The sequence below is a fragment of the Pinus tabuliformis genome, chromosome J (genome assembly GCF_031772625.1).
Source record: "Pinus tabuliformis cultivar Carrire ecotype Pingquan chromosome J, CPIR1, whole genome shotgun sequence".
Classification (NCBI taxonomy): domain Eukaryota; kingdom Viridiplantae; phylum Streptophyta; class Pinopsida; order Pinales; family Pinaceae; genus Pinus; species Pinus tabuliformis.
This window is the reverse complement of record NC_142295.1, coordinates 30,408,693-30,434,363: the sequence shown is the minus strand read 5'-3', so window position 1 is coordinate 30,434,363 and position 25,671 is coordinate 30,408,693. Positions and strand designations below refer to the sequence as shown.

General features: G+C 38.5%; 1 protein-coding gene across 1 annotated transcript in view; it reads left to right on the top strand.

The window, feature by feature from the left end:
- The window catches only part of VPS11 (vacuolar protein sorting 11), an 87,209-nt gene that overhangs the window by 35,764 nt on the left and 25,774 nt on the right, over window positions 1–25,671 (top strand). The window contains exons 2-4 of the mRNA XM_089377039.1: window positions 2,401–2,574; window positions 2,816–3,139; window positions 3,293–5,062. Of these exons, the coding sequence (XP_089233165.1) occupies window positions 2,401–2,574; window positions 2,816–3,139; window positions 3,293–5,062 (2,268 nt within the window). The remainder of the gene's footprint in view (window positions 1–2,400; window positions 2,575–2,815; window positions 3,140–3,292; window positions 5,063–25,671) is intronic.

The following is a 25,671-nucleotide window of genomic DNA, read 5'->3' as shown; positions in this document are numbered from 1 at the left end:
TCCTTCCTCCTGGATGAGCTTTCCTTCTAGCAATTTCGACTACAACAACTTTTCCAGCAACTTCGTCCACAACAATTTCCCAGCAATTTTGACCCTAGTAACTTCCCCAACAACTTCTCCAACAAATTTTTGACTGCAACTTGGCCTTACTACAGAAACCCTAGATTGGCACGTGTGGGTATAAGATGGTGAAATACATCATTTTCTTCCTTCACTTGAGGAGTTGCTTCTTCCTTTGCTACTTGGCTTGCAATAAGATCCCTTTTCTTCTTGATTTCGGCCCTCTAGTATGACTGTAATTTTCGGCCTTGCTACAATAATGGTTGCCCTAGTTCTTTCGCACATGTGGGAAATCTGGCCCTAAAACAGTCCCTTTCAAATTCAGTTTTTGCTTCCTTTTATCTCTTCCTTTCTTCGCTAGGTATGAGGCTTCTCTTGTGCTTCAACGAACTTGATGAGTGTCCCTTTGGTGAGGTCGAGTTCTTATATATAGGTAGGCTTCACAAGGTGGTCGAATAGCCCTTCATGAGGCCGACTTGCTCTTTCATGTGAGCCAAGTTGGTGTTGCTGGTTTGACAAGGTCTTGGAGGGTCTTTATGACACTTTTGACTTTACAAAAAAATTCTTTACAAGATACAACATGCTCAAAGGTGTCTTACATGTAAGACAGTGACTCTTTTGACTTCATAATTCTATGACAAACCTAGAAGCACTCAATGGGTGCTTACCTACTGATCCAAAATGGGACTTGGATAAACCTCTAAGAATAAAAGACTTCATATAAGAGGTAAAAGGTGCCAAATGGCACAAACCCTTTGTAAATCCGGGTCAGATGAAAGTCAAAGGATGCTCTTGGGAATAGTCCCATTGCATAGATCTCTTCAATCTGAATCTAATGCAATTTGAATGGGCTAAAATGGACTTCGGATGAAGAAGTTATCGCAATAAGAAGATTCCCATTATCCTTAGAAAAGGAGGCATTTCTTAGAAAATGGACTTAAAGGCTCCTTAAGGAAATCGCATCAGAAGAGGTGCAAAGGGCGGACTTAGACCAAAGGCCGGACGGACCCCCGATCAGTGATCTCCGATATATCGCATCGGAGGTAGGCCTACATGTGATATCCCCACACGTTATAGTCCTCCAAAAAGGGGAAAACCCCCAAAAATTACCATTGTTGGGCAAGTTTTGGGGCAACTGGACAAAGGGACCCAAAATTGGGGCTTGGGTTAAAGATTACCCAATCATTTTAAAAGAAGATCCCTTCTAGGAAATCTATAAATATGAGAGGGATGAATTCATTTTGGATCATCAAGTGTGGATCAATTCATTTGCTCTTGAGCATTAGCTCTGAGGGTTTTAGACCTCTTTTCTTTCATTGACAGGTCAATTGCCACACAGGCCATATTTTATAACATATATCATCCAGGTCACTCTAAGAGTTATGTTGGGCTTGTTATAAATAGGCATGTACTGTTGTGTGGCAGATCTGTGACACTTGACCTGACTATAGGACATTATTGTCTATGCATACTATGTAGAAATTTCTCGAGTGTTTATCTAGTTTCATAAAAAATCTTACAGGTGGGAATCCTTCATCTGAGCTCTATGTTTGTGATGGTCTGCAATTTTTTCTCTGTAACAGGATATGTAGCAATTGAATAATTGCTATTAAGTGTTACCATTGAGCACCAGCCATGGTTTTCATTTCTCATTTGTAAATTTAGGGTGCACTTACCCTCTTCCATTGTTTAAACAGATATGCATTGAACATTTCTTAAAGATTTTCTACAGACATTTCCCTTTTAGGTCTTATCTTGATTCTATGAATCTGTCTCTTATGAATTAGACTGTTAATGCAGACATGGATTTGGTATCATCTCTAGGAAGTGTTTCTTTCCTTCACCCTTTGTTGGCACTTCTGTTAAATTATGACTTGTAGAGTTGAGCTTTATGTAAGTAGGCATTTGTTTATTTTTCAAATATCATTGGACACAAGTAGGCTTCTTGTGTTTACTATAATTTCAAAGCTGAGCAAATATTTTGTAATTCGAATTTCTAGTTGTAGGAGGCGTTATAACTAATTTAAATTTACATGATAACTGTATGAACTTTATTTGCATGGGCATCTTCTAATTTTATGCATGGCTACTGCATTAAGGTACTACTAGGTCAGATTGAGTTCAAATTGATGTAGTGTTTTATAATGTTTGCTTCATTTTATTGCTGAACATATCTATAGTAGTCTCTTTATCCGAGGATACATTTTCTTCTTAATATGATATGTACAAAGCAAGTTGAAACTGGAATCTCTAGGTTTGTATTGCATCGTGCTATTCCCAGAAACCTCAAGGGTAACAAAGCCATGTGGATATGTTTGATGTGTTTTTTGGACCATGCAGCAACGGAATATACTGGTAACTATAGGAGAAGATGAAACAGCATCACCTCAGCTTTCAGCAATGTGTCTCAAGGTCTTTGACCTGGATAAAATGCAGTCAGAGGGATCAAGTACCACAGGCCCTACTTGCATCCAAATTCTGCGAATTTTTACCAACCAATTTCCTGAAGCAAAGGTATCATTAATGTCAATTTGAAATATTCTTTTTAAAGTACTTGTATTTTGTTTTCTTGTAATTGTTTTTGCTTTTAGTTGAAGTCCCAACAGAACAAATTTGGTTTCTAATGGCAGCTTCTCCTTGCAAATTTGGAATGTGTGTTACACAGAAAAACAAATAAAGTTGATGTGATGGAAGCTTGTCTATAGTTTGCAAATATTCTGGTACAGCTTTGATGTATTATCTTCATCTTTTGCAGATTACATCATTTCTAGTATTTGAAGAGGCACCTCCAATATTAATGATCTCAATAGGACTAGAGACCGGTTATATTTATTGTATAAAAGGAGATGTTGCTCGTGAACGTATTGTACGAACAAAGCTAGAAGTTGAAGAATCTTCAAATGGCAGTCGATCTCCTGTGACAGGACTAGGATTCCGAGTTGAAGGCCCAGCTCTTCAGCTTTTTGTTGTAACAACAACTTCAGTGAGCCTTTTTGATATGCATCACCAGCCACCCAGGAGGCACGTCTTAGATCAGATTGGATGTGGAAGTAATAGTGTTAGCATGAGTGATAACCAGGTAATCCACTAACACAGTTTGTCCTTCTATATTCTCAAGGTCAATTTAGATAGAAGGTAAATTGTAAAACAAATCATTGAATGTCTAAACATTATTGTTTTCTTAGGATAAAAAATATTTTTTAATAACATGGAATTTTCTGCTGTCTATCAGGAACTGGTTATTGGGCGGACTGAGGCTGTGTATTTTTATGAAGTTGATGGGCGAGGCCCTTGCTGGGCGTTTGAGGGAGAAAAGCTCTTTCTTGGATGGTTTCGTGGATACCTCTTGTCTGTTATTGCAGATCAAAGGACAAGTAGGAATGTTTTCAATATTTATGACCTGAAAAATCGTTTGATTGCCTACAGCTTACCAGTTGAAGAAGTGACACACATGCTTTGTGAGTGGGGTAATATTATCCTCTTAACAAGAGATCATAAGGTTTTATGCATAGGAGAGAAAGACATGGAAAGTAAACTGGACATGCTTTTCAAAAAGAATTTATATACTGTTGCCATAAATCTTGTCCAAAGTCAACAAGCAGATGCAGCAGCCACAGCTGAAGTACTGCGCAAATATGCAGATCACTTGTATAGCAAACAAGACTATGATGAAGCCATGGCACAATACATTCGTACTATTGGTCAACTAGAACCTTCATATGTCATTCAAAAGTTTCTTGATGCCCAGCGCATTTATAATCTTACTAGTTACTTGGAAAAATTACATGAGAAAGGTTTGGCCTCCAAAGATCATACGACTCTTCTCTTGAATTGTTACACAAAACTCAAGGATGTGGCAAAGTTGGATGAGTTTATTAAAGGTGAAGGTGAGCACCGGTTCGATGTTGAAACAGCTGTAAAAGTTTGTCGTGGGGCAGGATATCATGAACATGCAATGTATGTTGCAAAAAAGGCTGGGAAGCATGAATGGTATTTAAAGATACTATTAGAGGATCTTGGGAGTTATGATGAGGCTTTGGAGTATATCTCAAGCCTTGAAACAATTCAAGCTGCAATTACAGTCAAGGAATATGGTAAGATTCTTGTTGAGCACAAATCAGATCAGACTATTGCCATTCTTATGAAACTTTGCACTGGTGATGGTGGATCAGCCACCAATGTTTCTGACAATCTCATTCCTGGAAAGTTGCCTTCACCAATTGATTTTATAAATATTTTTCTTGACCATCCCTTATATCTCATGATTTTCCTCGAGAAATACATCAGTAAGGTCAAGGACTCCCCTTCCCATGTTGAAATCCATAACACTCTTTTGGAGCTGTACTTGTCTGATGATCTTTGTGCCCCATCGTTTTCCCGATCTATTGTCCGGAGTATGGACACTTCTGCAGTTGGTTCAAGCAGGAACATTTTTGGATTGCCAAGTAGTGGAAATAGGGGTAAGGACATGAATGGAAAGGGACATGAACCTGTAGATACAGATGAACGTACAGAAAGGCTGAAAAAGGGATTGGCCTTGCTTAAGAGTGCATGGCCTTCTCATGAGGATCATCCTCGTTATGATGTTGATCTTGCAGTTGTTCTTTCTGAAATGCATCAGTTTAAGGAAGGTCGATTATTTCTATATGAGAAAATGAAACTTTACAAAGAAGTTATATCTTGTTATATGCAAGATTCAGACTATGAAGGATTGATTGCTTGTTGCAAGAGGCTGGGTGATTCAAGCAGGGGTGGAGATCCATCTCTTTGGGCTGATGTGCTCAAGTACTTTGGAGAGCTTGGTGAAGATTGTTCAAAAGAAGTTAAAGAAGTGCTGGTGTACATTGAAAGGGATGATATCTTACCACCTATTATTGTTTTGCAGATTCTTGCTAAGAATCCATATCTCACACTTTCTGTTGTTAAGGATTATGTTGCACGGAAGTTAGAGCAAGAGTCCAAACATATTGAAGAAGATCGGAAAGCTATTGAGAAGTATCAGGTAATTATTCATGTTGTCTGAATGTTCAAACTTGTCATCTGTTCTCCTCATGCTCATGTAGTAAATGAAGAGATGGAAGAAAAACGTCCCCTATGTGTATTTCTTGACTTTTGCATAGTTGAGTGGAGTATCTACCTTGGAATGACAGTCTGAAGCAGAATTGGTAAAACTGTACTGTTCTGTAGCCTGCTAATATCTATAAATTTGGTGACTAGCTCTGAAATTAACACTATCCTTTTCTTAATAACAGTTTTGGTATATTTGATGTCATTTCGATGGAAATATTCCCACTTAGGAAGGGCACTTTTTGTTGATAAAAGCTGGCAGATGCTTAATGTGAAAACTTATAATGTAAATCAACTATCCGACTCTCTTTCTTCACTGCTGTGGTCCTTATTCTCATTGAGAGAATCCAAGGTTGTTTCCAACCCCCTTAATTGGCAATCTGGCCCTTGAGGCTTACATCTTCTTCTTCTGGAACCAACATTCTTCTATTATTCAGCTTGTAAAGAGCCGTTTTCTGCATCAAGGAACATTTTTGCAGCAGCAAATGATGAAGGCTGATCTTACAGATGATCCATTTTATCATTATTTTCATTGAGCTGGGCCCTGAAGGACTCTGCTTCAGTGCTTAGCTCTCTATTTTTTTGACTCAACAATTCCCTTTCACTAGCCATCGAGTCAAGCCTTGTTTGCATCTCTCCTAGATTGCTTTCCAAATTTCTTGTTTCAGAATGCCACAAATGTCTGTCTGCAGTTTTCTAAAGTATTTTCACACACATTGCCTTGGATTCGTTAAATTCAGATTCCAACTAAACTTTTTCTTCTCTATATTGAAGTAAATTTCTCTCATTTGCATAGACGTCTTGTCGATTTTTTTTTCTCATATATTGCCAATGGATAAAAATAGGTTCTCCTTAATAGAATTCCATGCCTGTTTTGCCATTTGGCTACCTTTACTGATCTCGCCAGTTTCTTTTCTTGCTGCTACAATTTGTGATAAAATCTCATCCTTTCCAAATTACAAGCTCTACAAACTGCCTGTATTTCTACGTTTATCACCTGAATTTCATTATTCATCTTCATAACACTAGCTTCAAGATTTTTTTTATCAGAAAGCACTGCTCTCCAGTTCTCTTCTTTCTAAAAAATTTCCTTTTTGAAGCTTTCTTCAGTTTCCTGCAATTGTTTTGAAGCTTCAGAAATGGCAACATTGTATTCCCCATCTTTCTTTGCAAGTTCTTTGAATGCTTTCTCAATTAATTCTTTCAAGTCGTCTTTCACTATTGAGGATTCGCCATCAGGATGTAGATTGTTCTGTCTGCAGCTTCAATAATGTTACTTTGTAGTTGCATTGAGTGAGTCTCTGCTAAGCACTCTTCTTGTCATGAGCTCTTGATATCTTTTTAGTTTTTTGATCAGTGAAGATTTTTTGTTTTAATATATTTAAAAGGAGGTCAATACAGTAGTGTACAAAATTCTGAACAGGACAGAGCATGAGTATAACTGGAAAACCATTAACCTGTAAGGCTACAGGCATGCAAAACCATAGATCACATGCTGAAGAGTGATATAGAGATTAGGTTCAGGGGAAGTAAGAGAGGAGTATGTAAACCATATTACAGGGGTAGTATATTGGTTAGTTCCTAGCAGATTTATCATAGATCTACTGAATAAAAGCACAACTAGGTTTTTAACACGATAGTTCAGTGGAAGAAAAATACAACCAAGCTCAATCGCATGTGACACATACAAATTCTGTCAAATCAAATCAGTTCATTAAATCTTAATTAGAATGCTCCCATCTAGGGATAGTGGCCCAGTTGAGAAATTTACGGTTACAACATACCCTGTATTTGATCCTGCTGATCAGGCCCAAGCTCTGTCCTAATCTGCTTGGCTGATCTTGATCTCCTATGCTGAACCCCTGCACCTTCCTCGGACCCAACACACTTCAGTATCACACTCATCACTTGAGAACATCCCTCTTAATGGCTTGTGTTGCTGTATGGTGTGTCCTTCTCTCCACAACCTTGCTTTAGCCTTTTATAACTTTACATTGAGCTAAATCTCTAACCCTAACCTCCAAAGTGATTGACAATTGGGATTAGATCTCGCCTCAGTTGAGGTCAACGATTGAGAGTAAAGCATAATCACTAAAGTAAATGCTTTCTTTCTCCTAAGCTTTTTTAGCTCAATAGGCAACATAATCAATTATGTGCTTTTCCTAAGTTAGACTTAAGCTAAGTTACAATAACAACTTACTCATACTTGAGCAAGTGTCTTAAGGAGACTTTGGGCAACTTCTACACACTTAGACACTTAGGCATCTGTAGAAGTACCTACCCATTTCCCAAGCTGTAAACATCAACACTCCCTCTTAGCGAGGGAGGTACATATGCGACCTAGAGGCTAAGACTAGCTCCAATCTCGCTGCCATGGCTGCTCCTTCTAAGTTGAAATCCTCCCTGCCACCTAGTTTCGAATCATCCTCAAAGACTTGTTTCTAGAAGCCTCTTGCTCCTGAATATCCTGTAAGGTCATCTCATAGCAAGAGACCTTCTTGATAGACTTGGTAGGATCCCTTGATTGCTCCTCCCCACTTGAACTTGAAGGTCCACTCCCTCTAAACTGCTCAACCTTTGGGGCTACCTGCTCCTTGTTGTCTGTCACTATTCTGCGTCTTGCCGTTGCTCGAATAGGCTGGCCCTTTATCCTGTACAAGTTACTCTGTCTAACTCCAATGGTGTGGCCATTGTCTGAGCTAGATCCCATGGGTTTGATTAGTGCCTGTCCATCTTGGAACACTATACCAAACCCATTTCTCTATCATAGAGACTGAGAGCAGACTCCACCTGAGCTTCGGGACCCATAGCACGTCCTTCACTTCCAACCTGCCTCTTGACTCGCATTGGAATATCACTGTTCCAACCTGTTAAAATTGGCAACTAGGGCCAAATTCCACCTTGGGATAACTCATTTGATGGAGATGATTATTGCATTAAAATCCTCTTTTCGAGAGGGATCAAAATCGATCTAAAGATCTCCAAATTTGGATAAGGAAAAATATTTATTTATTCAAAAGGAATTCTATAAGGCATGACCTTATCAAGGCGGGAAAATTTGAAATTTGAAATTTGAATTTGCCTCCACAATTGTCAAGGTCGGCTTCACCTCCATAAGGACAAACCGTCTTGTCAAATTGTATATATATGAGCATTCTCCAACCTCGTTACACACATCCAACATCTTGTGTGATACTTATGAGGGAGCTGCAGCTTGGAGAAGCAGGAGGACAAATTGTTTGGGTTTGTTCCTTGGTTAATTTGTCTCCCTCAAGTCCGAGTTAATAGAAGGCAGCTATCTGCATGCTTTAGGGCTATTCTGAATGATGTTTTGGCATGACTTCTGGGTATGGATCTCTCCTTCAGCAGACTGCTCTCTTTATATGGTGTCACAGGTAGGTTGCAGCCCTATTTGTCTTGGAGCCACAAGGCCGAGAGGTATTTCAGTGCTACAGAATAGGCAGCTGGTCTATTTCTCTTGCTCAGGACGGTGGATGTCTAGCCAAAGCACTAATCACCAGCCTATATTGACAGCAAAGAAGAGTAGAGAGGATTAGAGGCTCAACCGCAGTGATTGTGGAAGTCTGAAAGAGGAGGAAAGAAGGTATCGCAGGTTAACAGTAAACCCCAACCAGTGATCAGTATTGTAGTAGCTCCTGAAGCATGTTTTGTCAAAACTGAGGATTGATTGGGCCATCTTCTTGTCTAAGTACATTGTGATTAGATTGTCAAACGGCGAGTCGATGTTATTGTACTGTCTCTCTCTCTGCTGAATTTTTGATATTAATAATAAGAAGAACTGATAAAGGGTTTCCCGTCTTGGGGTTTTTCCTTAGCTTGAGCCAATTCCTGTGTTCTCTTGTCTTGGCTTGTCTTCTGTTCTTTCTTCAGTTACTATGATTACTAATGGAATAAGAATTGCTAATGGGTTTATAATATAATGATGTATCTGACCTAATCAAAGAACATGTTATCTCGGAAATTTAACATGGTATCAAAGCTCAGGTGAGGACAAGCCCAAGCTGGAGTAAAACAGAAAGACAATACTGTGGAAGAGAGGAGAGAAGATTTGATTCATTCGGCAACAATCTTGGACAAAACCAATCTGGTGGAATATGATTGAAAGAGTGGATATTTTCAAGTTACTGATCTAGGACGCATAACTAATGGTACAATGGCTACTTATAATTAACATCTGAAGCCGACAATGGGTGACATTGAGCTATGCCGATTATTTTCTTCAAGTGAAGAGTTTAAGTATGTATCAATAAGTGAAGAAGAAAAGATGGAACTTGCAAAGCTGTTAGATCAAGTACCAATTCTGGTTAAGGAGAGTTTGGAAGAGCCCAGTGCAAAGATTAATGATTTGCTTCAAGCGTACATTTAACAGCTTAAGCTCGAAGGACTTTCTCTGACATCTGACATGGTACCATATTGTAACACCCCCCACGTTGGCCAGAGGTAGTTAGTATGTCATTGATATGAGAATAGGGTGAAATATATATATATATATATATATATATTATCGAATTTTAAAGTCACGGCCAAGCCAGACACCAAATTGGTGTATGAGACCCCCTTGTTTGTGGGACAAGGGACCCACCTCCATGCAGCAATTTGACAGCTAAGTCTATGAAGGCATATATATATACATATATATATAGATCCAGATGTCACGTGATGCTGCAATATATATATATATATATATATATTATCGAATTTTAAAGTCACGGCCAAGCCAGACACCAAATTGGTGTATGAGACCCCCTTGTTTGTGGGACAAGGGACCCACCTCCATGCAGCAATTTGACAGCTAAGTCTATGAAGGCATATATATATACATATATATAGATCCAGATGTCACGTGATGCTGCAATTTATTTTCTGTTGGTGAGACCTGCTAGTCCAAGGCTGATTTAGCTGGCAATCGAGAATACTCAGGAAATGATTCTATTGGAGGGATTGGCTGCAACACTTCAAAATTATGAGGATGTGGCCCTGTTTTTGAGGGTCAAGTAAGATGGGTTATAAAATTTTGACAGTTACAGGCCTTGCCCGTTGGCTCAACAATATATTGGAATCACTGTCAAGAAGCCACTCCAGAATTTCAGTTAATGAATGATGTGTGTTACAAAAAGGTGATGGCTATTGCTGGCAACCATTAAGTTTTGGTCTTTGTGCATTTCGGAAAAGAAACAGCAAAGACAACTCGTGCTATTAGAGATGCAGCCCTTGCAAATGACACACTTGGATGTTTTCTGAAGGAAGACAGAGCTAGCCTGGGGATTCTCCAAACAAAGACCGAACCAGTGAAAAAAGGAACTCAAATTTACAATCCTAAGAAAGGTGCATGAACTGAACTCAGTTCGTTAGATATTATGCAGATGCTTGGTCGTGCCGGAAGGCCATAGTATGATTCCTATGGAGAAGGAATAATAATCACAGGACAATATTATGAATCGGCAATTGCCAATTGAGTGCTGGTTTGTGTCAAAGCTAGTAGATAATTTAAATGCAGAGATTGTACTGAGAACAGTCCAAAATGCAAGGGAGGCATGCACATGGCTATGCTACACCTATCTTTATATTCGTATGTTACGTAATCCAGTTTTATATGGTCTATCTGCTAACTTTTTATGGATCGAGATGGAGGCAGTGGTGCTATGGAGAATAGTTGGTTAAAGGGACAGAGGTAGATGCCAGATCTTAAGAGCATTTCATTCCATCAAGGAGGTTTGTTGATGGCAAACAAGAGGTGTGAGCTACCTCCGGGTTCATATAGGACCACAAGGAAGGGTTATGAGGAAGTTCATGTCCCTGCGCAGAAGCCGAAACCATTTGCTGAAGGAGAGGAACTTGTGAACATATCAGATATGCTGGATTGGGCACAACCCGTTTTTTCTGGAATGAAGCAACTGAACAGAGTGCAGAGCAAAGTATACGAAATTGCCCTGTTTACGCCTGAGAATTTGCTCTTGTGTGCACCCACTGGTGCTGGGAAAACCAATGTTGCCATGTTAACCATACTTCAACAGATTGCTCTCAATAGAGGCGCAGATGGTTCTATTGATTTGAATAAAGTTCAAAGCTGTTTATATTGCACCTATGAATGCACTGATTGCAGAAATGGTTGGGATCTTGTCTAATCGACTGCAGTCTTATGGAATATCTGTCAAAGAACTTTCAGGAGATCAATCAATGCCCATCAACAGATAGAGGAATCACAGATATTGTAACCACTCTTGAAAAATGGGATATTATTACAAGAAGTCCGGGGATAGGACATATACCCAACTTGTGAAGCTTTTAATTATTGTCGAGATTCATCCTTTACATAATAATAAAGGACCAGTGTTGGAAAGCATTGTATCCAAGACAGTTAGGTAAAATTCAGAGCAAATCTCTTTGTGTCTTCATATAGATAGAAGTTCTTGTATGATTCTGCTAAGTTGAATTCATTGTTGAAAGGGACGGTCAGGACAAGTTAGATGATATAGTTGCAACATGATAAAGTCTTGTCTTAAAGATAAATGATCAATTGAAGTAAGACTTCAGAGGGGTCAGGACAAGTTAGCTGATATAGTTGCAACATGATAAAGTCTTGTCTTAAAGATAAATGATCAATTGAAGTAAGACTTCAGAGGGAGCTATAAAATAGCACGACGACTCTTCTTTCCCGATAAAGGCGATACATGAGCACTGATTATGATTCTGATGATGCCTTTGATATATCCCTTTTAGTTGAAAAGCTGCATAATCATGATTGATGACTTTGGCACATGGACCTAAGAGACTGTAGCAGGAAAAAGACAAGTTTCAGGTGGCTCATGTTTTGGCAAGGTCACTGTCTCTATATTCAAAGGGAGTTATCGACAAGACATGTAAATTGTAATATAAAGATGCCGATTTATGACCCTCTCATTTATTAATTGACTTTTTAGAAAGACCTAGTCTTGTTTTCTACACTTAAAGGCCTGATGAGATGGAGGAGCCACTGGTCTGCATATGCATTCCTTGTGGGATCCCTGTTGTTCTTGATTAAACACCCTATCAGTCATATGTATCGCTATGAATCGATCTATGGATGGGCCTCTCATATTGGATAACTGCTCATTGAAATATCTCTGTGATTCTACTGCTGGAATCTAAGATTCCATGCTGGCTCTGTTGGCAGTGTGATGGATGAAAAAAAACACATCTAATGCTATATCTCTTAATTCGGTTGCTCTAGAAGCACTATTGAGCTGAATGCATGTAGCAACAGGTATGCCTTACTATGAAGACAATTGGATAAGGAAGCTCTTCAATGAGCCATTTGAAGTATCTGACCTAAGCAAAGAACATGTTATCCAAAGTTTAACACAACCTCCTTCACTACATGTTTGGTATCAACACCAAACTCCACATGCAATTCTCAGTCCCATTGGGTTAGGCTATCAAACAGCTCTTTTACTTTTATCATATGTCATGTGGCTCATAGTATTAAAAACCGGTCGGTCTGAACCGGAAACTGGTCAAACCAGCCGGTTCACTGGCTTAACCATCCAGATAGGCCAAAAAACCCAGTCAGAGCCACCATTTCGGCTTTTTTTAGAAAAACCAGGCCTAACCGACTGGTTTATGACAGAACTGATCGGTTTATGGGTAAACCAGCCGGCTCCATCATAAACCGGCCGGTTCATGGCCACGCCAGCTGTGAAGTCACTGGGCAGTTTTTTGGAAGCTTGTGAGGTGGTTTGCAGGGAAACTAAGGGTTGTTTCCCTCCAAAAACATCCCCTCCAAGCCAATAAAGGAGGTCTCCCCTCTCATTTGCCTCACACATCTCATTTGGAGTGTTTGTGAGTTTCATTGGGAGCTTGGAGAGTGTTGATTTTTTGCTGGAATAGTCATCTTGGAGGCTTGGAGTTGGACTTGGAACTATTTTGGAGATAGTTTGTATTTGTTAGTAGAGTTGACATCTTCAAGAGGAGGCTAAGGAAGCTAGTTTGCATTTCAAGGTAAAAATTTTTCACTTGAAAAAATCCACATTTCACTGTTGTCCATGTATTTAATTTTTTTGTGTTCAATGCTACATTGTTATCAAATCTTTAGTTCTATGCTATCAAATTTTGTACGCTAAATATTCCCAATTTTTTCCCAAATTTATCTTATATTTTCCATTTTTCTTAGCTGCAAATTTTTTTATTTGGCAGATTTCTTTGCAAATTTCAAATATTTCTAGCCACTGTGCCTCCAAAAGCCAAGGACAGTGCATGGGCTTATTGTGATGTGATTGATGGAAAAATGATATGCAAATTCTGTGATAAATCTATTGGGGTGGGGGTATTCTCAGATTCAAACAACACTTGGCTGGGATAAGAGGCCAAGTAAAACTATGTGATGCACCAAAGAAAGTGATAGGTCCTGTTAGGGTAGGATACCTTGCCAAGTTTGAGAAGTTTGAGGAGAATAAGGCTAGCGAGAAGGCTATCTAAGAAAAAATTGCAAGAAGGAAATTTTATAAGCCATGAAAGAAAGTGGGTGTGATGATTTTGAGATTCAAGACTCCTCTTCTATCCCTTCCACCAATGACCCCTTTCACTATGTTCCTCTTGTGCTTGGGTATTATCATCAAGGCCAATAATCTAAAGGAACAAAGAGGACGAACATCCAGAGTTATAAGGTCATCCCACTTTGGATGGCCATTGGAAAAAACAATGCAAAGAATCTTCTTTTCAAAACATTAATAGATGGTGGTATGATGCATATATCCCATTTAATGTTGCTTGCTCACCTTATTACCAATCTATGTGGGACTCTATTATAGCTACAGGAAAGGGCTTCAAAGGCCCTACTGTGCATGACTTGAGGGGGCTCTTTTGCAAAAAGAGATTTGTTCCATTGATGAGTATTTGGCTGAGTATAAAGAGTCATGGCTCAAAACAGGTTGTTCCTTGTTTTTTGCCCTCAAGGAACCATGTTTTTGAGATCAGTTGATGCCAATGTTGCATTAATCGTTATTGGGATAATATCGGCACGAGGAAAAAATCGGAAAAAATCGTAATTATCGGGAAAAAATCATTTGGTACAAAAATATTCATTTTTTTTTCATTTTTTTTTCCAATTTTTTTTAATATCTAAACCATCTACAACATAAAATAAATACATTGACACATAAATATGATAAAAGAACTAATATATAAGATGTTTAATATCATTTCTAGTGCTAAAATCACACATAACATTGAATCATGTCTTGAATAGTAAGTCCTGACTCCCGAGTCCCAACTCAGCCTCAAAATATCAACAAAAAATATAATAGTGTATCTCATCATGTCATAATGTCATATACAATAAAATGAAGAAAATAACTAAAGTCTAATCCTATTGATTTCCTCTACCCCTCTTGCGAGAAAATGCCACAACTTTCCCTTTCCCTCTAGATGTAGATGTTGGCGCTGGTGGAGTTGGTAGTGGAGTTTGCTGTGCTCTAGAAGCTGAAGAACTAGAAGTAGGAGCTATAGGAGGTAGACCACATCCTCTATTGGTGGCAGGGGTAGCTCGGGCAGGTGGTGTCACCTCCTCCTCCTGTTCCTTCTCCTCCTCCTGCTCCTGCTCCTCCTCCCCCTCCACTACATCTTGCACTAACCAATCATCAGCAGATTCCATGAGAGGCCTCTCGGCCTCAACCCTCCATGCAGCAGTGGTGTCAATCCCATCCAATGAGATGGCCTCCACATCAGGTGGCCTCTGAAGTTGCCTCACCCACAATCGAAGATTGTAGTAGACGTAGACCATGTCATTAAGTCGCTGGGACTCCAACCTGTACAAAGATCATGAAATAATAATTAATAAGTATCAAAAAAATATTGTTTAATGAGTTCAAAAAATTATTTGGAAATTTGCAATATTTTAAATGTTAAATGTTAACCTGTTGCGCTTCTTGTTGTGTATTTTTTTCAAATACACTCTAGTTGCGCTCACATCCTGAGGAGCTACATGTTTGGCTGAGGATGCAAATGGCAAGCTTTTGCAGAAGGGGTACCTTGCCACCATACATTCTCCACCATGCATCTACAACAAAATTAGAAATAAAATTTTAAATAAACATAAGAAAAAATGGAATTTGAAGAGACAATGAAATTTGAAACAAAGTTACAAACTAAAAAATACCTAGCATTTTAATCATCCTATCAATGACAACCATCTCAAAGCCAAATGTACCACCTGCCATCCTATATGTCTCAATTTCTTTAGAGATCTCTATACGTTCTGTTGGAGATCGCACCATCTTCTGGACACAGGATAAGAATCCATCCATGACCTCAGCATCAAATACAAACCCACATGCGTAAGAAAATGCGGGGTTCAAGAAAAGCCCAATGGCTTGAATGGGACGATGGAGTGTGTTGTTCCCTCGCTCATCAATCACTCCCCATAGGAGGAGTTGTCTCTGAAACCCATCATCTCCCTTATCATCATAGTAGGTCCGAATGGCTTCTTTGGCCCTGTCCATGGCCTCATATAAATAGCCCATTGCGGGCTTCTCACCATCAACCAACCAAAAAACCTTTACCAAAGGTTCAGTAACGACACACACCTCCTGCACTCCCACCCAGAAGTCTTCCTGGTATGAAACTAATCTGCATACGACCTCTCCCTTGCAGATCTCTCCCTCTGGTTTGCGGGTCATTGGCAAAGCACGCCACTCCTCTGAAAGAAACATTCTCTTCACATCCCACATAGAATTCAAGAGAGATTGAAGAGATATGAAACTGGTGGCAAACCGTTGAATGGTGGGGCGCACCAATTCTTTGTTGTTGGTGAATCTTCTCATCAAGCTAAGCACAGATGTATGGTTATATATAAATTTTGTAATGCTTTTGGATGAATCAACAATATCTTTGACAAAGGGAATTTTCCCTATGTTCTCCAACATCGAATCAATACAGTGTGCAACACAAGGTGTCCAAAATAAACGAGGATGCCTATCCATAAGAATTCTGCCAGCAGCAACATAATTTGCAGCATTGTCTGTTATGACTTGGACAACATTTTCTGCACCCACCTTCAAAATAAACACATCTAGCAAATCACATAAATTTCTTGCATCTTTGATTTGTGCAGATGCATCAACAGATTTGATAAACATAGTCCCCTTGGGACAACTAACCAAGAAGTTTATAAGGGTTCTCCTCTTTGGTCAGTCCAACCATCTGACATAACAGTGCATCCTGTTTGTGCCCATGATGCCCTAAAATCCTCCAATCTTTGGGTGCAGTCAAGCTTTTCATTTTGAAGAATCCGTCCTCTGAAATCATGATAAGAAGGGATTTTGTACCCTGGGCCAACAATTGCAATAGCATCAATAGCAGGTTGGAAAAATGGATTATTCCTTACAACACTGAAAGGAATATCACTCCAGAGGAGAAATTTTGCCAGCAACTTGTCAGCTTGTTCTTTCTCAGTTCTTTTTAGCATTGAACTGATAGATGGCTGTGAACTAGGTGTGGTTCGAGGAACAAAAAATGATGTGGCAGCTACCAGATTGGTTGATGTTGCAGTAGAACCAATGCCATTTGTTTCAGTTGACTTTTTTAGTTGCCTTTTCATTTCTTCTTTGGCCTCTCTATTCTGGTCTAAATTTTCCAATGCTTTCATGGCTCTTCGGATGAGTTCAGGATTTGTATTTGTGCAAGGCCCCACATTAAATCCAGGGATTTGTGCAAGGTGATACTTCAATTTGTACACCCCCTTAGACATAGGGTGGCCACACAACTTGCAATTCAAGTTTAGTCTATCATTTGGAGCTTTAGGTTCACCAAATTCCCAGAAAGGGTCCAATTTCCTTGGCATGTTTGTTTTTGAACTTTGAAGTTGAAAACTTGAATGGTGTTTTGGTGAAGTTGTGAACCTATGGGAAAATAAGGATTACAATTTAGTATTTACAAGTTACAAACTTACAATTTAGTATTTTAATTTTTACATTGTACAAAAACTAAAAAAATTACATACATTTTAACTTTTAAGAAACCCCATTCCAAACCCAACCAAAAAAACTAAAAAAACAATACATCAAAAACCCCATTCCAAACCCAACCAAAAAAACTAAAAAAAATTTACATTGGGCAAATTTCATAAACCCCATTCCAAACCCAAGTTACCCAACCAAAAACAATGAAAAACACATAAACAATGTTTTAAAACAATAAAAACAAAAAAAATTGGTGCCCATACCGTTTCTATGGAGATAATCGGTCTCCTCCTCTTGATTTTCTCCTCCACGCACTTCAAATAGCTCCAATCCTCTCCAAGCAAAATCTCCAAGCCCTCTCCAACACTCCACTGCCCTTCGCGCGCCTAACTGTGCAAATGAAATTAAAAAAATCGACTTTTGCCTTATAAAAACCGCGCTGCTCGGACTATCCGCGATAAATTGGGAAAAAATCGCATATAAAAAAAATCCGCGATTATTACTCGCGATAATATTGGCTTCGGGAAAAAATCGCGATAAAACGATAATATCGCGATATTATTGCGATTTTCACAACACTGGTTGATGCATTTGATAAGGTGAAGAATGCAACCCTTCTATTTGAGCTTTTGGATGACATTATTCAACAAGTGGGTGAGCAGAATCAATGTTGCACGAAGCGGGGATGTTTTTTGAAAGCGGGGACGTGGAAGCGTCATTTTCCAAAAATCTAGGAAGCGAAGCGTCTGCGGAATATATATATTTTTTATTTTTTTGCATTTATATTCAAAATAAACATCCCAAATACCAAATTAGTTGTAGAAGACATGAAAACATGCATATTTTTGCATAAATCAAGATAGATATGGCATCCATGATTCCATTGTAGTTACTAGTATGTACATCAATGATTAATTATTCGAGCATCAACCATCTATATTCTAGCAATTACAAACATACATCAAATTTTTAAGCATATTATAAAACATAAAACATTTAAATTTTAAGCATATTATAAAACATAAAACATAAAACATAGAGCATATTATGATTTATCTAGCAAGTGAACAATTGTCAACATTTTTCATGTCCAAAATTCAAATAATAATGTTTACAAAATAGGTCACTTGGTCGCTGCCAAGACAAAAGGGTTCAAATTCACAAGCCTACAAGTCTAATGATTAATCTATGACAAAAGTAGTAAATTGTGAATATATCTACTAATCTCTCCTCCTTCCACCATGAAGAGAACGTGGCGGTGGGCCTCCATGTGGTGGCAATGAAGAAGATGGTGCATGTGGAAGTTGTGGCACTGAAATTGATGAAGATGAACCGCGTGCTGTCGGTGTTGAACCATGGAACCTAGGAACCAAGGGACCAGATGGGGGTTGCTTCTTAACTTGATCATCATCATCCTGGAATCGCTAATTGCATGCATGCTCCCAAATGGACCAGTGCTAAGCATATAGTTGCTTAATTATCTCCATACGAAACGCATTTCGGAAAAACCGAAACATGGATCCAAAAAACCGAAACGGGATTGGAAAAAATCGAAACACATTTCAGAAAAAACCGAAACACGGATCGGGCCATAAGGTTCCGAAATGGTAGGAACCGCATTCTTCAACCCGATCCACATTTCGGTGAAACGCGTTTCGGAGGGCAGATCCTCCACGGATCCGTACAGGACACGGATTGCGCATTTGACCCGGGGGGGGGGGGACGTTTCCTGCAACACTGAGCAGATTGTTGTGCAGGTCATCATAGATAATGCCTCAAACTATATTCTTGCTGGAAAGATGCTTGAGACCAAATATAAGACCATGTTTTGGACTCTATGTGTTGCACATTGCATAGACCTCATGCTTGAGGATATCGGCAAAGTGGAGTGGGTAAAAAACACTGTAGAGCATACCAAGTGCATTATAAAATACATCTACAACCACTCATGGGTATTGAGCCTAATGAGGAAAAACACTGTGGGCAAAGAGCTTGTTAGGCTTGCAATTACAAGATTTGCAACTCACTTCCTCACATTGCGATATCTCAATTCTCAACAAAAATACTTGCAGAAAATGTTTTCTTTTGAGGATGGACTTCATCTCTGTGGGTTCATATACAAGATGACAAAGACACCAAAAGGAAAGTTTTGACTATTATTTTTGGAAAAGGTCTGCAGAGCTTGTGAAAATTACCAAGCCCCTTGTTAAGGTGTTACGGATGGTTGATGGGGAAAATTTGGCCATGGGCTACATTTATGAGGCTATTGATCAGGCAAAGGAGCAGATACAGACAACTTACAATGAAAAGTTAGCTAAATATGGGCGTATATGGGAGATCATTGATAACAGATGGAACAATCAACTCCATTGTCTTAGACATGCAGTTGGGTATTTTTTTAACCCAAAGTATCATTATAAAGCTCGACTAGGAGATCTGCAGGTTGGGGAGATCAGATATGGATTGTATGATTGCTTGGAGTGCATGGTCCTTAACCATTCAGACCGGTTGGAAATACATAGACAACTTACTCTTTTCAGTATGCAATAGGTACTTTTGGCAAAAACTTGGCAAAGATGGCAAGGGACGTGGATCAACCAAGTAAGCAATTCCAATGTGTTTTTCTTTTAAAGTTCAATTGTTTATAAATTTTCAATTCAAATTGTCTCTAAGTACTTGTAAATAAGTATGAAATGAATTAAGTTAATAATTAATGTCTTTTTCTTTGTAGCAGATTGGTGGGAATCATTTGGCGGCTAGTGTCCTCAATTGCAAAAGTTTGCAGTTAGAGTCCTTAGCCAAACTTGCAGTGCTTCAGGTTGTGAGCGCAATTGGTCTGTTTTTGAGTGCATACACAACAAGAAGAGAAACCATTTAGAACAAAAACGGTTAAATGATCTTGTCTTCGTGCAATACAACCTTCGACTAAGGAGCAACCAAATGATGAACAATAGACCTGTTATGAAACCAGCTCACAAAAGGATAGAAAAGATAGATTAACGCCTTAGAAATAAGCCTCCTCGAGGGGGCAACCTTCTTTACATTACACAAAAGAACAATTCTTAGATGATTCAAATGAAAAAACCTCCTTTATATATATAGGAGTCTAAGGGTCACAATATAGCCAAGTTGACCTAACAATAATAATATAAAGGCACAAAAATAACAATAGAGGGATTCTATGGGGCACAATAATAACAATATGGGGACAATAGGGGCAAAACAATAATAATAAGAGATACAACGACAATAGTAATGGGGGAATCACTGGTATTATAGGGACCTAACATGCCCCTCCTTCAAAAAAGTGTTGTCCTCAACGCTTGAGTAGTTCTGGATGCTTCTGTATAAAATTCTCATCCTCCCATGTGGAATCTTTAGCGGATAAGTTCTTCCACTTGATGAGGTACTCTGAAATTGATCGATTTCGTAGCTGTCGAGTTATTGTTTCTGTGACTGCCTTTGGTTCCAATATAATTTTTCCTTCCTCATCAAGTTCTGGCAATATTGTTTGAACTGGGAGCTTGTCACCTATAACCTTCTTTAAACATGAAACATGGAAAACTGGGTGCACTTGAGAAGCTGCAGGAAGCTCCAATTTGTATGCCATAGTACCAATCTTTTGTAACACCTTGTACGAACCATAATACTTTGGTGATAATTTATTATCCTTCTTAGCTTGCTTGAGGGACATTTGTTTATATGGTTGTAGTCATAGGAATACCCAGTCACCTACATCAAAACTTCTTTTGCTGCGATGTTGATCTACTTGTTGTTTCATTCTATTTTGCGCCAACGTGAGGTTATCCTTTAAGAGTTGGAGAACTTGTTTTTGATGCTCGATGTGATGTTCCACTGCTTGAACCTTAGATTTTTCTCTTAAATATGATGTGATGGATGGTGGATGATATCCATAAAGTGCCATAAATGGGGTCATTTTTGCGGCAGTATGGAAGGAAGTGTTATACCACCATTCAGCCAGAGGCAACCATTTGACCCATTGTGTCTGTTTATCAGATACAAAGCAATGAAGATATCATTCCAAACATTTGTTTACTATCTTAGTTTGCCCATCATATTGAGGATGATAAGATGAGCTATGAGCTAACTGAGTACAGAGACAAGAAAATAATTCTGTCCAAAAAATTCTAGTGAAAATGGGATCTCTGTCGCTTACAATAATGTTTGGGTTTCCGTGTAGCTTTTGAATTGTTTCCTAAATGCAATAGAAACTGTATTGGCTTTAAATGGATGTGATAATGCACAAAAGTGTGCATACTTGGTAAGTCTGTCAACTACCACCATGATGACACTCTTTCCTTCGGACTTGGGTAAACTTGTGATAAAATCCATTGAAACCTCCTCTCAACATTGGCTTGGAATGGATAAAGGTTGCAATAGACCTGACGTCTTAATTGTTTCAATTTTATTTTGTTGGAAAACCAAACATTCCGCCACAAACTTTTGAATATTCGATTTAAGGCCATCCCAAAAAAATTCCTTCTTAACCCTGTGGTAAGTTTTTAAAAATCCCGAGTGCCCTCCCAAGGGAGTTGTTTGCAATTCCATAATAATCTTTTGTTTGAGTTGGGAATTCTTACATAAGTATAAGCGATCTTTGTACCATAACGAATCATTTTTCTAGCTGAATGTATCAGATGTACTAGAATCTTGTTGTAACTTTTGAATGAGTGCCCACACTTCTTCGTGATTATTCCATTCCTCCCTTGTTTCGTTTATCCAATCTGGTTGGATAATAGAAATGGCGCACAACAATGCTTCCACATCTTCGTCCTTTCTTGAGAGTGCATCTGCCACAACATTTTGTTTCCCTTTTTTGTAGATGATTTCAAAGTCATAATCCAACATCTTTGTGACCCATTTTTGTTGCTCTTCAGAGGATAATCTTTGTTCTAAAATGTATTTAAGACTATCATGATCCGTTTTTACCTTGAAGTGTCTTCCCATTAAGTAGGGTCGCCATTTCTTAAGTGCATGTAGTAGTGCTAACATTTCCTTCTCATAAATAGCTTTTTGTAAATACTTTCCCTTGATTGGACGACTTTCAAAAGCAATGGGTCTTTCATCTTGCATTAAAACAACACCAATTCCATTTCCTGAAGCATCACATTCCATAATAAAGGTTTTTGTGAAGTTCGACGTAGCTAAGACCGGTGCTTGGCACATTGCCTCTTTAAGATGTTCGAAGGCCTTTCTTGCTTCTGGAGTCCATGAAAATGCATCTTTCTTCAATAATGTTGTTAGAGGTGCTGCTATTCTCCCATAATTCTTAACAAACTTGCGATAATACCCTGTCAACCCGAGAAATCCTCGTAGATGCTTTATGGATGTGGGGATTTTCCATTCCTTAATGGCTTTAATTTTGCTAGGGTCTACCTTAAGACCTTCATGAGATAAAATATGATCCAGATATTCCACCTCTTGTACTCCAAAGAAACATTTGGAGCTTTTTGCATATAATTGTTTCTCCTCCAATAGTTTGAGCACCTTGTCAACATGTTCAACATGATCCTTCCAAAACTTGTTGTAGATTAGCATATCATCAAAAAATACTAACATAAATTTTCTAAGGAAGGGTTTGAATATGGAATTCATCAAACCTTGAAATGTGGAAGGTGCATTGGTAAGGCCAAAAGGCATGACCAAAAATTCATAATGACCCTCATGAGTTTTAAATGCTGTTTTCAGAATGTCTTCCGTTTTCATTATGATTTGATGATATTTTGAACAAAGAGCCAACTTGGTGAAATAGATTGATCCATGCAATTCATCCAATAATTCATCAATGACAGGAATGGGAAATTTATCTTTAATAGTGAGCGTGTTGAGCTCCCAATAATCCGGACACATCCTCCATGATCCATCCTTCTTGTGCACCAATACTACTGGAGCAGAGAAAGAACTTTGACTAGGTTGAATTATACCAGCCTCTAGCATTTCTGCAACCATATGTTCAATTTCACTCTTTTGGGCATAGGGATATTTGTACGGCCTGATGTTTGGTGGAACACTTCCTGGAATCAAATGAATAGCATGATCATGATCACGAATAGGTGGGAGACCTTTGGGAGTCTCAAATACCTTGGAATGATTGTCCAAGACTTTTTGGAGATCTGGAGAAATAGATGATTTCGATGTGGGAACCTCTAGTGAACATAATTGTGCAATTACACCTCGTTGTTCCTTATTTAGAAGCTTTGTCATATTGTTAGAGCTGATTATCTTTCTCGGTTTTCCTGCAATACCCCTTAATTCAACTTCGTTTCCTTTTGCAAAAAATTTCATGAAAAGTTCTTGAAAATTAAAAGCTATTGTACCCAAGGATTGTAGCCATTGGACTCCTAGTACAACATTAGCACCACCCATTGGAATGGAAAGCATTGGGCTATTCAATACATATTCTCCCATGGATAGCTTGATATTATGGCACTTTCTAGAGCAATTTATGGTTCCTCCACTTGCAACCATCACTTGACACTCTGGTGCTGGATATAGGAAGCAATTCAATTCCTTTGCTATCTTACAATGAATAAAATTATGGGTACTTCCCAAATCAATCAACACTATTACCTTTTTCTTCTTGATATGTCCTTCTATCTTGATAGTTTGAGGAGTGGTAATTCCAGCCAATGCATTACAAGATATGGCCGGATTCATTTCTTCTTTATCTAGGGTTTGTTCTTGGAATATATCCTCTTCTTTTGACATTTCTTGTTCCTTTTCTTCTTCCTTTTCACAATCTATGTAGAATAATTTCTTCTCAGCACACTTATGACCTTTAGTGTATTTGCTATCACAACTGTAACAAAGCCCTTTTGCTCTTTTTTCTTCCAATTGTTGTGGTGTCAACCTTGTAGTTTGTGGAAGGCTAGGGGTAACAACACTTCCATCTTTATAGTTGTGAGTGGTAGGCTTCCTGGTTGCCATAATTTTGCTTTCCATTTTTCTTGCTAACTTGAATGCCTTCTCCAATGAATCAGGTTCCCAAAGGCGAACCTCATGTTGGATATTATCCTTTAAAGTCCCTATGAACACATCAATCTTATGCTCCTCTAGAATATCTTTTACCCTTATGTTCAATTTTTGGAAGTCCTCAATGTGCTCCATCATTGAAATTTTTTGTTTGAGATTTATCAATTGGCTAAAAAAGGTGTTGCTTTTTGTATCCTCATAATGTGCTATCATTTCTTCCATAAAAATTGCCCAAGTGACAATTTGTTTACGAGAGCAAATCCATCGATACCATACAAACTGATTTGGTTCAAAATATAAAGTTGCAATATGTACCTTTTGTGAGTTTTGCACATTATGGAGATCAAAAAATTGCTCCATCTGTAGTATCCATATTCTGGGATCCTTGCCATCAAACTTCCTCATATCAATTTTTGGAACATGGTGGGTCTTCAATCCAACATTAAAGTCTATGAAATCATGATTAACATTTATTTTGTTCTCATCACGAGTTTCCTTTACTACCCTTTCATCATTAGTGACCATTTCTTGTAGCAACTTATTCAAATTTATCTTCAATTCTTCCATCTTATCGTCCATGCCATTCATCTTAGCTTCCATCTTAGTGTCCATGCCATTCATTTTAGCTTCCACGCCATTCATCTTAACTTCCAAGCCATTCATCTTGGCTTCATTTACCTTTAGTGAGAGTGAAATTTGTTGTACTTGGTCTTGTAATTTTGATATATCATGCTGCATTTCTTCCTCTTCTTCACAAGTCATGCTAGAGCTTTCAGGTTGCTTACTAGGTGTTTCCATTTTCTTTCTTTGGAGCATTAATTAATGCTAACAATTCTTCACTATTCCCTTTGAATTCCTTCAAACTAATTTTTCAAACCAATCTTATGCAAAATTAAAAAAAACTACACACCTTTTTTTTCACGTTGTAAGATCTCAATATTGAATCTGTTGTATTTCTGTAACTGCGGATCTTGAATATCTGAAATTGCGTCTTGCGGTAGCCCTTTGAGTCCTCTTTCTAACCCCACAATTCTGATCAAGATTGGATTCTCCAAGGAAGAGTTATGCCAAATCTCCCACGGTGACTTGATTATAGACTAGTTCAGTAGAGCGAACTTGTATGACGTGCCACGTGTCACTGTTTCGACCTTAGTACCTGAAACTGATACATAGAAAACTACAGGCCGTCCTCTTTCTGAAACTTCTTACGAAATTTCAATCTGATGCTCAAAACAAAAGTTATGACGATTTTCCCCAAGTCACCTGTTTGGAATGTAATTCGAGAGTCTGCAAAAACCCTAACTTCCTCAGATCATATCTCCGCAAATATAGCGAGACAAGCTCTAAAATTCAGACTCAGTTCAGAATGATTTCGGCTCAAATGGGTTTTTTTTAGCTTCTGAAACGTCGCAGAAAAATGTTATAGCGAAAATGCCACGATGACCTGTTTGGAGCAGCGAAACCCTAGAATCCAAATCTCTGATACCAAATGTTATGAAACCAACTCACAAAAGGATAGAAAAGATAGATCAATGCCTTAGAAATAAGCCTCTTTGAGGGGGCAACCTCCTTTACATTACACAAATGAACAATTCTT